The following is a 16,025-nucleotide window of genomic DNA, read 5'->3' as shown; positions in this document are numbered from 1 at the left end:
TCGTGCGCGTTTGACTTCTTTTGGTGATTCAAGTCTGGCAGGCAAGCTCTTGAGGTGTGTGTTGGCAGATAGCTCGTTCGCGATGTCACGTAAGTAGGAGAGACGAGGTGGCAGCATCGCAGGATGGAAAGTGCGAGGTCGTGTCATGCCTCCTGCATCGTTGGCTTTGATCAACCTCGTCTGGAGGTACCAAGCAGACCAAAGAAATCACTGAATATCTGGCATAGTTGGTAGCATTATTCACGTGATATAAACAAGCAAATAAACGAAACACAAGCCTTGGCTACATCGTGCGCAGGTCTGACGAGCGCGATGTTCCTTAGTGAGGGACACGAAGAGGAGGGCGAGAAGGCGTGCACGAACCCGGGCACTGGCCTCTTTGTGAAAACCCGCAGCGGCTGCATCGTCAAAGTGAGCCTGCGTCGCGACCAGCTGGCATTCCAAGCGGGGGAGTGCCTGCAGATCATGTCGGGCGGCCTCCTGCAAGCCACACCGCACATGGTGAGGGGCCATCCGGACCCAGCCGCCCTCGCACGCAACACGTTTGCGGTGTTTGTGCAACCCAAGTACGACCCCTCACCTCCTCCAAATGGGTGTTGCTGGGCAGCCTGCAAATTCCACCTCGTTGCACAGACTTTGTAAGGGAATGTCACGCAACACGTTTGCAGTGTTCGTGCAGCCCAAGTACAGCCCTGATAACATCGCCTCCAGCACTCGCTGTTGTCGCCAGAGTCTTGAGCAGCTCCATCGTCGGCTTGCCCATGCGGCCGAGCGTCTCGTGCGATAGAGGGCTGATCTGATATGATAACGCGTAGCTGTTGGGATAAACGGACTGGTACTTTGTCCGCTTCATTTGATCCCGTGCAGCCGCTGCGCCACCTTCTGTGTGTGCAGCTTGTACGAAGGAGAAGGGTGCGCAGGGGTGCACCACCGAGATGTCAGCGACAAGTCTACCTCATCATCATGATCAATTGTGTCTGCCCGTCGAAATTGGACTCCAAAGAGCGATGCACTGCTTCGTTTCTTAGCAAATAAGGATACTGATTGTGTGACAGCATCCACAGCCGGCGAGAATTTCGCGGAACCATTTTGCAGAACAACATCATGTCAATTGTTGGCAATGGTGTGCATTCTGTAAGGGCCGGCCAGAAAGCTCTGGTACTTTGTTGAGTTGGTTTCAAGGTGGTGGGTGTGTGCAGTGCGGACGAGGTTCTGGACCCTGACGTGGCAGCTCTTGGCGACGTCACAGATGTGGGAGTGCCGAGGTGGCAGCGTGGCATGACGTTTGGCCAGTTTGCAGAGCACACTGTTAGCTCATATTACAATTGAGACATGTACCTGATGGCATGGCATGGAAGCTAAACCTCGGGCTCCATATCCGACCTGTGATGTATACATGGCACAACCTGGCATTGGACGCCACGGTCAAGGAATTTAAAGTGGGGCAACGTCATTGCTTTTGCATTTCGGAACTCATACATTGCAACGCTCTTGGATGGCGTAGGTTCTATACATTTTCAGAGCCCACACATTGAATTCACACTGCCTCAGCGCTCTGCGACCATCAAACCCTGAAGACCTTGATGCGCGTGTCCAACGATGTCCAGATGGCAGTAATGTCCCAGCCACGAGTGCGCTGGCAGCATGCCAGGTGGCCGTGGACTTCAGGCCCATTTACAAACGATCAGAGATCAACGCTTCATCACTGCACTGTACAGGGGGCCTGCGCAGTACATGCCCACTGTGAATGGGCCTTCGGGCCCAAATAATGGTCGATCATCGAATCTTCAATGCCATCACCAATTGTGGCCTCACTCACCATAGAAGTTAGAGCCAGGGCCTGTGTAGTAATCATCAGGCACCGCATTGCCGCGCTCGTGCGGGTCACAAACGGTTGAAAGGTTGAGGTAGCCACCAGGGCCGACCTTTGCTCTGCCTGCAAACAATCAGCACAATAACATTACAAGCGACAGGGCTGGCAAAACAGGGAAAAACACAGAAACTAACACAATCAGCACAATAACATGTTGGTCCATACTAGCACTGATTCCCAAGTAGTACTTGTTGCCAATGTCCATGCCGATCCGGTGGGGTTGGTTAACAAAATGTACATCATTACATCTGCAGTTTATTTCTGCTTTGCTTTCCCGCTTCGTTGTAACACATCATTACATCACATAGATGATGGCAGGAAACAGACAACAAGCAACAAGGACAGCACATTCGAAGTGACACAGCTCATTGAACGTCAGCGGTCGGAACAAGCAAGCCCAAACGCGTGGCCGCTGGCACGAGCTGATAACTTGAAGAGCACGCCAGTGAAATGTACATCATCATTCATCATCATCTCGTCTGTTGCTTCTCAGCCCACAGTGCCTCTGGGAAGCATTCCGCTAGGTGATATGTGTCTCATGAAAAACAGAGTGACTGTATCACTCTGGGTGTGATGAGAAACCTATCACCTATCACTGATACGTTTCTCGTCGCTGGTTTGCTCCCTTTGCTCCATTGCTGGTTTGAGCAGGCCTGGACACTGCAGTGGAGCTTTGTTTAGCTACAGTTGCGGCATTGCCGTATGAGCACAGAAGACACAGACACAGTTCAGATCTGTAGCCATTGCTCCAATGTGCTCAATATCGAGTGGAAGCTTCCCTGATACCCGCTTTGCACACGACAACACATGTGGTCCACTTACCACTCGTGAAATGCTCCGAAGGTCTAATCACGAATCAGCGTGTTTCAGAATGTAGCAGTCACTTCACAGCGTGCAGGAATTGATGCAGTCAGTGAAAGGCCGGCCAATGCACGTCAGCAGCACATGCATGGCACCACCTGAATGAAACCATCGACCCTCGCATCGTTCGCATGTGTCACAGTGCTTCACCAGATCGGCTTTCGACACCCCAAAATTCCCCCGAAACTTCACGAATCTACAGGCATCTGGACCCGCTAATAGCAAGGTCTGGCGAAGCGCTGATGCATCAATTGGTCCACAAGAACCGAATCAAATTGGCATTTCTGCAGTCCTCCGCATGTGCCACCTGTGCTTCGAAAGGACTCAAAAGCTCCCAGATTTTTGACCTCGATTCAAGGAATTCAAACACATCCCGGTCTACAAGTCACCGTGGGGGAAGTCGAACCTGGAGGGTCAGCCCACTCACTTCGGCAGTAGACGCACGAAACTTTGTGACCCATGGCCTTCTTCTGTGCGGTCCAAGTGGCCATGCACATCGTATGGAAGTGGTTGCGGCACGTCTGACAGCTAACGGTCGCCTCAGTCCCCGCCATATCGTCGTAGCAGATAGCGCACTCGCCCTCCGCAGCCTTGTCATTGATGGGCGCCGCCTCGGCCCCCGAGGCGCCTTCACCCTGCTGACAGTGCTGCTTGTACTGCTCCTGAACCCTCTTCGATGCCATCACCGATGAATCAGCGCCTGCGTTCCTGCTACCTGATAAGATGTCGTCTGCCTGCACATAAAATCAAACATGCTAATTGTTGAGAACTAGCTATTAGAGATAGTTCTGGTACTGTCCACATCCTGAATGATGCTGGTACCATGCATACAGGTGCACATGGGTGTGTACGTGTCCAAAGGCTCTGCCTTTGGTATATCGACAAACCTTGAACTAGCCGCGGTGCATGCGTGCTGTCGCCACTAATCGGTAACTTCGACACTAGCAGCACATGACAATGGAGAATGGGATTCACCTGGCAGTCAGTCATGTTCGAGTTGCAAAGCTGACACTCATTGACTGAACTGCTGAAGTCTGACTGGGCATTATGATGATGATGTATCACTTCGTATGAGCTGTCTTTGTTGCTTGTTATCTATGTCCTGCCATTATCTATGCGATGAAATGATGTATCACTCCGAATGTGCTGTCTTTGTTGCTTGTTAACTATTTCCTGCCATTATCTATGTGATGTAATGATGTATCGCTTACAATCGCTGATTCCCAAGTAGTTCTTGGAGTTGCCAATGTCCATGTGGATACGGTAGTGTTGTAAAATGATACATCATCACAAAACTACCGCATGCATATGGATATTGCCAACTCCAAGAACTACTTGGGAATCATTATACTCTCGCAATTGCACAATTATTCCGAAGGACCATGTCAAGTCCCTGAAGCCACAAACGAATCTACCATGTGTGCACCTGTTAGCATGATCACCACGTTGTATCACGCAACTCGTCACCCATGAGCCAACATATGCATAGCTGACCTTATGCCGATGTCGCGCACGCCGAAGCAACGATGGCGGCGACGACGTGATACATGTGCACTGGAGATATACGAACAGTGAACAGATTGCTTCGTCTGGCAGTGGTAAGATGCCCTCCAATGTCGGGCGGGTGTGATAAGCACAGCATCATAGGTGCAGACACACTCCGCATCCAAGTGTAGATGCTGGTTTGGCAGCAGCGAACATACTGACGACGGCTTGGTCAAACAATTTGGCATTGCCTGCTAATCCGCACCGTATGGCGTGTGCACGAGCAGAAAGCAAAACAGAGAACGGCGGACTGGTGTTATGAGCCGAATAACTGAGTCGGTAGCTCCATGGCGAAGTGTTCTCAGGAGTGCTCAACAGTCAGAGAAGATGCACCTCGGAGCACAGCAATGCACGCTGCCAGACACGGCTGTCGTTTCGGTCAAGCTTGAGGACTCTCAGCATCACGAAGAGGATGTGTTTGCAGAGGTTGCCGCGCTGAAAGTCGGGGCAGGAGCAGTTGAGGAACCTTCCGATGTGCACGGAGTAGACGTTTCCGGTATTGCCGAGAATGGTGAACGCCTCCTTCGCGCCACCTGGACTGCCTGGGGGCTCCAGCGGTTTGCGGTCAACGAGGAACAGGCGATGTGACGAGCCTGAATTGCTCGAGCACAACGCGTCAGGCGCGCTGGAGGTTCCACGCCCACCAGAGACGGAAGCACTTGCCTTACATGCATTCATGTGCTCGGGATTGCGGGCCATTCATCCGCGGGCTCACAGCCTTGAACAACCGAACCCTTACGCCGCTCTATGACATGGAACGGCAATGGACATACACTTGTGGCAGCCGTGGTCGCAATTCCAGTCTAGGCGTGCGAAAGGGCCGCAAGTGCCATGTAAAATGGCCCAGTCGCACGCTTTTGCATGGTAAGCATGATAGCGTGAACAGTATCTGACTGCAAGATAAACACAATGTACTTACGATTGACTGCATGTGCCAAAGGATACTCTTCAGGAAACACGGAATTTGTTCGAAAACACGACAGCCCAGAATAAACAGCCAATACGACTCGCGGGGGTGAAGATGCCAATTCAGGAAATATAGGGCATCTGCGACTGTAAATTGCTGATTGCTGACTGCAGCAAAAGCCTTGCGCGCATGCCGACATACTGGACGCATCCGCAACCCTTCAGGCAGTATGTGCTTTGTCAACTGGATATTTCCAGCCATGCAGGATTTCAATAACATGCGAATTACCTGGCAGCGCCCGATATATCCTGTCAAGGTCCTTGGCAGTTGGCTTGGCTTTGAACCTGACAGTATTACCAGCCTCGCCGGTCCGTTTCTCCTTTTCGGATTTCACCGGAGCATCTGCTGGCTTGCTTTTGGCTTCCTTCAATTTTTTTACACCGCCATGGGGAGCAGCTTTCGCCCTGCGTCGCTCCTCGTCGTCCATATCGCTTATGGCAGCACAGGGTTTCAGCTGCAATCTGAGTCCCACACAAACGCTGAAGCTTCCAGATACAGTATCTAGTATTCAGAGCTATAACATACACGTTTTCCACCAAGAGCTGACAGAACGCAACCAGGGACGAGGATGTGTGGCCGGATCGGTTCAATACAGCGTGTCTGCAGTAGATTGGCAGTATCGCAAGAAATATGCTAGCGTTTCAACTCATTCAAGCATAAACTCGTGCAAGATGGCCCATGCTTCTTTGGCTGATTTCTCCTTTTCACGTTGAAGTGCTGGATAGCTGGATAGTGATGCTGCGACTCGTGAGCGGGTCAATAAATGGAGAGGTCTGCTAGAGGGTGCAACGCAGTCCTGGACTAAGAAAATATGCAACTAATAGCTGGATACAGCTGCACCGTCAAGCCTAATGTATCTCACATGGGCCTGGGCAAGGGTTTCTCGGATATCGATGCTTGGAATTTGAAACGACGTCTGCCATTGGAGCTGAAAAACAGCCTGTAGCATCCAGAAGCAAAACATTCAAGCGTCCTTGCATGCCATCAATGAATTCTGCCTTCACAGTTCGCTATTTTTTGGGGGAGCAGGACGGTATCACCGCGTCCAAGCACAGATTGGCAGTGCCGCTCAACATTGGGCCAAGAGTCTTGTCAATTGTCCATGGATGTCAGCGGCGCTGCCATTCGTTCGGGAACGCCCGTCATTTCATCCGCATCTGATGCTCACGGGCCCATGTCATCGTCTGCTTTTCTCTTAAAAATTCTCTCCCACAAATCAAAGCTGTGCACAAATGCAACCATGTTGAAAAGTTAAGGCTGTGCACACGTGCATGCTGTGCCTTCACGGCGCCGTCACAAGCAACGTTTTGGAGGAAACGGCACCCAGTACGGTAGTCGTCTGTAAGGAAGCTCGTTACGAACGAAGTGCGCGAGCTCGGCTTGGGAAGTCCCAGTCCTGGTTCCAGCACGAAGCCTCAGGAGTGCTTACGAGCGGCAATGTGCCGAGGGAGTTATTTACCGTTTGCCGTTTCATGTCATCAGAGCGATGAGTGGGTTGACCAACATTGGCGATGTCGTCGACGTCGCCACTGTTGTTTGGAGGGATTCACTGAATACCCATGAATAGGTGGTTGGTCGTATTACATAATCCTGATAGCATCGCTCGCCAACATTGACCCGCAATGTCAACAACAACAGTCAGTGGGCCCGCACTTCACTGCGCTATAATCCATATATGTTTTGAAACACTGTCTCCGTCATCCTTCTATCATCCACAGATGCAAAAACACATGCGCACTGACGGTATAGCTGTTTCTGGTCCATGTCCACAAGTTGCATCCACTGTCAGGTCACTCAAATACATTGTACCTGAGTTTATTCTGAGTTGACGTATTCACGTGCAATCATGGAGTCCGTGCCTGTGACCATGTTGAGTGGCTTCCTGGGTGTTGGTATGTCCTACATTAACTGCACTTATGCGTACACTACTGAGCTGCAGCGTTGAGCCACAGTGACTTTTGAGTGGAGCAATTGCATGTGCATCAAGCGGTGCAAATGTGCCTTGGCCTGGCAAGTGCCTCACCACAGGGACATAGGGTGCAAGGTGTCAAAGTTGGTGACCAGTGATCATGAGCACGCACGGCATGCAGTGCAATGTTTGAAGTGCGCTTATGTTTGCGGACTCGTTTAAACTTCAGTCTGGTGGCACTTTGGTGTGTACGTCGAACTTTCTACTATCCAAGTCGTATTGCCCAAAGACCAGTACGGGTTTCGTTCGCAAGTATCTTCTGTCTGAACGGTCATCTTTGTGTATCTTCAGCTCTATTATATATGGGTATTTACAAGCTGCAAGCGTGGGTGTTGGCGCCTCTGAGGCTGCAAAACGACGACGGCACTTACGTATGCAGGCAAAACGACGCTGCTGCGAGAGCTCTTATCTCAGACGGCGCTCAAGATTGGCTGCATCGTTAATGACGTGGCTGCTGTCAACATTGACGCCAAGCTAGTCCGAAACCAGCAGCTGCAAGGTGCAGCGGCCACGGACAGCGTGAAGGACCTCGCGGAAACCATTGAACTCGCAAACGGCTGTGCATGTGCGTGCCACTGTTCCTGTGAAGATGATGGGTGCAATGCAGAAGCGTCGGTCACATGCAAGCTCATTGCCAGGGGCAATCCCGAGCGCAACTCGGATGCCGCTTTGCAATCAACAGTATACGGGGTTTTGCAGGTTGCTCCATCCAAGACGAGCTGATGTTGTCGTTTGAGCAGCTCCTGGCGGTTTCCGACCGCAGTGGCAAGCCGTTTGACCGGATCGTGCTCGAGAACTCGGGCGTTGCAGAGCCCTACAAGATTCGGGAGCAGTTCACCTTGGCCATTGAGAATGGAAGCCCGCTGATGAAGCGTATCCATCTGTCCACGCTGGTGAGTGCTCTCGCGATGCCACATGCCACAAGAAGCATTCACTGACACACTCAGCACTGAGGCGGAAATGCCACATGATTTCTTTCAGACCGTTTTTCAGGGTTTCATGGGTCAGTATTACATATGCTTCCATTCACCAATGCAGCACCTAACCTGCCTCAAGATGCCCCTCCCCATTATCTCGAGATCATATGAATAGTAAAATCAAGCATCCGTTCGATACACCGGCATGGGCACCGCTGGCTGGCATGCGGTCCTCATTTGGCAGCACACATGCGGCCCAGGCACCGCTCGCACCCAGAATGCACTGCTTCAGGTGACGTTGTTGGACCCAGCTTGTTCATCAGCCGCGTAATGTTAGGCTTTCATGTGGCAGTCAAAAGCAGCCACTCAAAAGCAGCCAACCCTTGTGGCTGGCTCCGGTGTCATCCCAAAAGTCAGCCCTTGCACCCAGATCTCACTGCTATCGGAACTGCAGGTGACTGTGGTGGACTCGGCATCTTTTATCAGCGACTTTACATGCCGCAACGCCCTGTCAACGCGCCCAGACCTGGGAGGGGACTCGATCACACCCGTTGTTGCTCTGCTAGTGGAGCAGGTGGAGATTGCAGACTACATCATTCTCAACAAAGTGGACCGCCTCGGCGAAGAGCGGGTCCCCGAACTCACCGCTATCATCGAGAACATCAATCCCCTCTGCGAGGTCATCCCCTGTAGCCACGCGAAGGTGCGGCCAGCCTCACGCACAAGCTTGTAGGGCTGTACGGAAAAGCTTGCTGGCTGCATCTCTCAGATCAGCACCTGTGCAGCCAAAGGGTGGTAGTTTTGCAGTTTTGGTACCAGCTGTATGCCTTAGAACGGGCTTGGCAGTTTACGATTCTGTCTGGCGATCAGGCTGCTTTGCTTTGTCCCTTGCACTCTGTCCAGGTGAGTGTGCTGCTGCAACAGATGCATCACCACCACTCCTCACCGATAGGGTTCATTTTTAGGGTGCATCAGGGTTTTTGTGGTACTAAGAGCAGAGGGCCACCTATTCAACGCCTTGGCATGCGAGCCCTGTGGAGGCTGTGCCCTATACACAACTAAGCTGTGGCCGTTTCTATCTCCTATCTGCTCACAGCACTGTGTTCTGTGCAGTTGACACGGAACCGTGTGTTTTGGTTAAACCTTGTGTGAGTTGTAACAGAGGATTGCACCTCAAACAAGGCCTTCTTTCTCCATGAATTCCACATGACTGATGCCTTCAGCTGTGCCAAATCTCGAGCGATTTCTCAGGTCAGCAGGGTACCTAGAGCGGTGAAAACAAGCCATGGACGCACAGCGCCGTGCTCTGTGCAGTTTGCCCTGAATCGTGTGTTACAACTCGCCTACATCGCTGTGTTCTGTGCAGTTCGACCTGAACCGTGTCTTTGGCGCCAATGCTCGCCACATGATGGCATCTCTCAGTGTTGAGGGCCAGCATCGAGGGTACATCGCAAAGGCAAAAAGCGGTGAGCACGCGCATGATGACGGTCATGCTTCAGACAGCGCACACGGCACGCACGATCACGAATGCACGGAAGACCATGTGCATGGCCCTGACTGTGCACACGGTCACTCCCACTCGCACGAGCACACACATGGCGGCCACGCGCATACGCTTGAGCACAGTAAGGAAGACAGCAAAGGGCACACGCACGAGCACCGCAAAGAGCACAGCAAGGACGACGGCAATGGGCACACAAATGCCTGTACCGTGGATCACGAGCATGGCCCTGACTGTGCGCACGGTGATGGAGGGCATGGCCATGCTTGCAAGGAGGACCACGTTCATGGCCCTGACTGTGCCCACGCTCACGACAGCTCGAAGAAGGATCGAACAAAGACAACCGCCAGCGAACGGTGCGTTCCATATCTCTCCCTTCCTCTGTCCGCAGAACAAAGGTTGGTTAGAACATGCGCGGTCTGCAATTATAAGCACACAAGCAGGAGCAATCACTGTCTAACCACTGGCTTAATCACTTGTTCGCGGAGAGCCAAAAGTGGCCGCATGACACATGAGAACCACCGTACTCAGCGTCAGCGGGGCACCATAAGGAATTGGGCGCATCTTACGCGAGTGAGGTTGGCTGGAGGCGAGTATGGCAGAGCCATGCTCCGTATTCGTAGATTGTGCGCGCTCCCCTTACAGTAAGGATCTGGCGGAACCACACTCCACATTTCTAGAATGAGCGCTTTCCGTATATCACGGATCTGCCCGCACTCCATGTTTCAAGGATGCTGCTCCTTCACATACACTTCATTGTCCGATGTAAATGGACTTCACTGCTACAATGACCCACGAGGAGCTGCAAGCGCACCGTCATCAGCCTGCCTGACCATCTTTGTCTCCCGGCACGTCTGCGGTCTCCCTATGCGCTGAGTTTCTGGCAGCGGCACAAGTGCGCCATCCCCTTATGTGTGTGCTGGCGTAATAAGATGATAATCCATCTTGCCAAGTGCCGTGATGTTACGGTGCTTCGTAGATTGGGCTTCGCCCCTCTTTTGTGTATCCACAATTCATGCATTTTTGGGCATCTGGGCTAATCACTCGGTCTGGCAAAGCTCTGCTGTGATGTCTCCTCGCGTCACTCGACTTCAGTGCTGTGTCCACTGCATCATGACGACTCGTTCTCAAGTTTCAGCAACGTTTTCCCGTCATAAGTGACGATGCCTCGCTAGCCGCAGGTTTGGCATCACCATGTTTATGTACTCTCGCATTGCTCGCTTTCAGTGCTGTGACACTTGTCGCAATCTGCAGGTTTGGCATCACCACGTTTGTGTACTCCCGCAGACGGCCCTTCCACGGGGTGAGGCTACGAGAACTGCTGCACAAGGCAATGCCTTTAGCCTCGAAAACCCCTCAGGCAGCAACCCCGCAAGCCCCGTCACCGATGACCACTGTGCTCCGTTCCAAGGGCTTTGTGTGGCTAGCTTCCAAGCACTCCACTGCGATCTACTGGAGCCACGCTGGGCAGCACATCGAGCTTTTGTACGCCACTTTCTCATCTCGGCTGCATGAAATGTCTTAAAAGGAGTGCAATGTTTTGATTGACAACACAGTTTTCAACAAGTCCAATGGCCTGCTGTGTGATTCAGTGTTGTGGTTTTTTATGCAAGCTGACAGGCACAAGAGGCACGCCTCTCTCACAGGCAGAGTTCAACTCTCGCCTGAAGTTGACATTGGTCAGTGGGTTGGCGCACGTCCTTTGTTCGTTGCGAAGTTGATGGCATGGTGTGTGTTTGCAGAGAGGAGGGTGAGTGGTGGGCCAGTGTGCCCGAAGACGGCTGGCCCTCCGCTCCAGAGTCACGCGCGGTCATCCTCTCCGACTTCCTTCCAGGCGCGCGGTATGGCGATCGACGCCAAGAGCTCGTTTTCATCGGCACCAAGATGGACGAAGCCGCGATCCACGCGCTCCTTGACACTGCGTTGCTGACTGATGAAGAGATGGAGAAATACGAGCAAAACTGGAGCATGCCTGACCCTGTGCATCCTGGAGCCCCATGATTCATGACACGAGGCATGGAATATGGGTTTGGGCATAATTCCATCGGAGAGCGCAACTTTGCAAGTGACTGAGTGACATGTACATCAGCCAATGCCACCCGTTGAGCCTCGGCCTTGCGTCCAGACAGAACCTGATCACGGCGGATGCGTTTCATGTAGTACATCAATGTGACGTTGTATCTGCTACCTAGTCCGCTGCACCCGGTTGAGGAGAGTGCGATGCATCGTCAGGGTTGCTCAACGCTGTTTGGGCAATCGTGTCACAAGAAAAAAGGCCAACCTCACATCGACATATTACATGTTATCTCAATTACCATGTGTGTTCGTGTGCTAGTTGCGCTGCGAGTTGTTTGTATCGAGGAGTATTCCTTCGTAACAAACTCCAAATGAGAAGGACATGTATGCTCATGTCATAGGGCGATCGATCATAGTACGCAATGAAAATCCAGCGTCCCTAATCTGCAACTTGTGGCACTGCAAATCAACTTTTCCTTCGAGCACAGCTGGCACATAACCTGCAAGCATTTGTTATATTTAACGTATCCAGCAAAATGGTTCATGGGTGAGTGACGCAGGGGTAGCGTGTCCGCTTCGCATGCGGGAAGTCGAGGTTTCGAATACTTCCTCATCCAAGTTTTTGCTTTTGTATTTTTGGGCATAATGGTGCGTGAATTTATCCGTTATTTCCTGGTTCACCCTTTACATTTTTCAGGGACTGGGTTCGAAGCCTTCCAACAGTGCTCGAGAGCCAGAAGTTCTGGCATAAAAACATGTTTGTCCCTCCTTTTTGACCAGCTCGCGTACCACTGTCGCCTCACATTCAGGGATTTGCGTGGCAATCTATCAATTTGTTCTTTGGTGCAAGGTCTCGATGGTACAAGTGTTGTTGCAGACATAACTGTTGTTGTAGCGAACAGTTGTAAATACATCATGTCGGAAGATTTGCGACCCAGGAAGCCGCGCTGCTGTTGTGATGGCGACGTGTTGCGATGAGCGCCATCAGCCTGAAGCCGTGATTGACGCACAGCAAAGCACGTTCTGGGCCACCACAGGCTGTTATCCTCAAGAGATATTAGTGCAATTACATGATTCGATCAGTGCTGCTCGTATCACAACCAAAACTATTAATGGTGCGACTTCTGCAACCCTGGCTTCCCTCGAGTCGTAGAAATTTTCACGCATTCACGGACGACTTGCACACAGCTACCACAAAAAAACTGCAAGAATTTTGTACGGGATAATTTTCAGATATGAAATTTTATTTATGAAGTTGTGTTTGCCATCCCGTGTTGGGACCGTGGTGCAAGCACCGCGCTGCACCCTAGACACGATGGACATCTCCAGACAATGGAGGTGTGCTTCATGTTTGGTTTCACGAATGCATGTTCAAGTAATCACATAGTATGTGTCCCATTTAATGGTATGTGTTCCAATGGACGTGAATAGATGGAGCACTGCAGTGGAGTTCCGAAGATGACTTTCAGGGCAGTGAGTACACATAGAGCTCCAAGAAGTCATGCTTGGCAAAGATGGAGGCAATGCGGTGGGAGGCAGTGTCGGTTCTTGTCCTGTACAGAATGATGTGAGGCCATATATGTGGACGACTCAGGCTGGAATCCCTGAGTCGATTGTAACGGCTATCTTGCAAAGTGTGTCGCTACCTCAACTGGTGTTGTTTTCAACATCTGTTTCCAACATCATCTCATCCTTACGAAGCGATTTCGACTCAAAAGTCCTTAAATTCAGGGGAAGAACCAGGCAGTCTTGCAACAGTAGGGTGCACATGGGGCCCAGCTCTCCATGTTGCCCTTTTCTGCAACCCGCCCCCACCCCGCCTAAAGGCACAACAAATAAACCAAGGTACGACGGCCTAATGGCAGGTCAATCCATGGCGAGTGTTGTACGGCAAGATGTCTCATCGCTGTAGCATAAAAGCATGTTTTGAGAGCTGAGATCACGGTTGAGGCCTTGGAGTTTGGAACCAATTGAGTCAAGGCGTTAAAAAAAACAAGCTCACACGCACACGTGAACACGTACGCGAGCTCATAGGCCGTAGTCCAACCAAGTAAACTAAACGGAATACTGCGAGACCTGAGAGCGCGTGGCGGTCGAGGCCTTGTTGCCTTGCAAAAACAGCATTTGGCGAGCCATGGATTGTTCGAACTCCAAGGCCTCAACCGTGATCTCAGTCCAAGTTGCTGACACCACGTGCTGTGATGAATTGTTACTGCATTGCAGTGAAGAGAATGAGCATTGAGAGCAGCGCAGATAACTCCCCCGGGCGTTTTGAGAAGCTCGATGAGTCAGAGTTCAAGTTTCAGGGCACCAAGCTACAGGTGCACCCTGTGCAGACCTCCAGGCCGATACGCTTTCTGAAGCTCACAATTCTCGAGGGCTGGGACACGTTCGCTGCCGTGAGCAAGTGCGCCTCGAGATCGCCTATCTAGACAATGGATTCCAAAGAACCAGTGTCAAAATCAAGGAAGAACGCCATCAAGGCAGTATGACGGCAAACGTGGAAGCTGTCTAGGTAACCGTTGTATCACGTATTTCACTCATGCGAGAGCTGTCTTCTGTGATTACAATCGAATGATCCAGCTGTCGAGTATCAAGAATCCTCAAAAGTTGCGTGCTGTCGTGGAGATGCTGTGCCCAGAACGCATGCAGCGTGCCAAGGGAATATTGGATTGCAGGATCACAGTGCTGGGAGAATGAGGAGAATGAAGCAACCGATGAGAGGATGTATCTTTTCGAGATATGTTTGGACAACACTACCGCGTCTACATCGATAGTGGTCACTCCAAGTGAACTGGGGAATGAGATGGTTAACACATAGCCATGATGCTTTTGGACTACATATGAACTCATCCCTTGACAGCTTTGTACGGCATGCACCGTCGACACCTGCATTGACTGGCATGAAGCCATGCTTGCGCTAAAACTGAAATCTACTAAGATACCATACGCCATCCAACCAAGGCGGCATTGTGCTATGATCAGCGCTTTGCCAGACCCTCTGACTTTCGGGTCCAGATACCCGAAAATGCATGAATTTCCGCGACAAAAATGACAACTTCACAAGTCACAACTTGTCAAGTGCACAGCAGACAAGGTAGCTTAAGGCTGAATACAAGGTACCTGAAAGCGCTATAAGGAGCCTGTGGCTCCCTCTGATTAGCCATCTGCTAGAAAGTGCCTTGGGACACTGTGGCATGTCAGATCAGATTCGCTGTGGCAAACAAATACTGAAGCATGGCAAGATTAAAGCAAAATTGCCATGCCAGTAGATCTGATGGCTAAGCACCCATCCTGGCATTCTGGGGGAAATATGCAAGGTGAGGGGCTTCTAGTAGAAGATAGTGCACTGGGCAGCCGTCACCGCAGCTGACAACGGGCTACTGCAAAGGAATTAACACAAGCATAAAGAATCAAGAGGAGCGTTGGCCATAGTAACCACAGAAGGTGAGGATGACATGAAACAATTGACCGGAAGCGATCGCCTCCAACTTGGCCTCCAAAGAGGTGTGTTGAAACGCAAAGAAATGGGGGAATAGAGATATTCAGATCGAACATGCCTTTAGGTACCCCGAGCTTGCCTATTGTGACGCGTGATCATCCATATCACTGGTACAGTTTGGTAGATGCAGCGATATGTCACCACAAATTGGGGCGGTAGCTTTGCTGCATGCTATTTTTTTCTGGCATTGAACATGAAGGCGATGGCCCAGTCGGCGTGGTTCAACAAACGTGTACATCCCCAATCGCACGCAATCAGCGAAGACAAAAGTGTGACTCAAACTCAAGCAGCAGCTAAGTGGAAATTACCAGCAGCCAGCAGTCCGACATGTCCTTACCTCATCGTTGTAATCCAGCGCTTCCCCAGACAGCGTGGTTTGCAGGTTATCCGGGAATGCATGAATTTTAGGGACAACTATGAGGGTTGAAACCCAATCTGGCGAAGCACGGTTCTGATCCATCACGGCCTATCCCTGGCTAGAAGAAAAGAACAGAAGAGCAATCAGGAATCATGCCAGGTCCACGCCTACCTCGTCGTCGCCATATTGACCGGGGAGTTGGCAAGCTCGTTGACACTGTTTGTGAAGTTGGTATCTCCAAGGCCTTTTTGCTGAGTCACGATGCTATCTAGCGGGATGGCGGTGATCTGAAGGCTATCTGCGACTAGGTCGAGTCGGTGCATGTGAGCAAACGTCTCCCACACGCCCCAAACCGCGAAGAACGTGCCGAGGTACCACCCGGCATTGATATCTTCAATTCCGTGCTTATTGTCAATGAATCTGGACACCCCGACAAACCAAATCTGCACACCATATCCTCATTCACCGCATGTGTATTACAAACATTACATGATGAGGATGTACCCCTGAGCACCC

General features: G+C 51.3%; 1 protein-coding gene across 1 annotated transcript; it reads left to right on the top strand.

The window, feature by feature from the left end:
* The first annotated feature begins 7,000 nt into the window (after nucleotides 1-7,000).
* Nucleotides 7,001-11,634, top strand: LOC149810407 (uncharacterized). Its single transcript, XM_089994272.1, has 7 exons — nucleotides 7,001-7,138; nucleotides 7,595-7,780; nucleotides 7,915-8,108; nucleotides 8,587-8,835; nucleotides 9,499-9,989; nucleotides 10,888-11,118; nucleotides 11,376-11,634. Exons 1-7 carry the CDS (start codon nucleotides 7,093-7,095, stop codon nucleotides 11,632-11,634), a joined length of 1,656 nt encoding a protein of 551 aa, XP_089850398.1. The 5' UTR covers nucleotides 7,001-7,092.
* The last annotated feature ends 4,391 nt before the right edge of the window (nucleotides 11,635-16,025 follow it).

The sequence above is a fragment of the Nuphar pumila genome, unplaced genomic scaffold, assembly GCF_984573655.1.
Source record: "Nuphar pumila unplaced genomic scaffold, dmNupPumi1.hap1.1 HAP1_SCAFFOLD_364, whole genome shotgun sequence".
In the NCBI taxonomy this organism is placed as follows: Eukaryota; Viridiplantae; Streptophyta; class Magnoliopsida; order Nymphaeales; family Nymphaeaceae; genus Nuphar; species Nuphar pumila.
Note: the sequence above shows the minus strand (reverse complement) of the source record. Positions and strands in the feature narration are given on the sequence as shown.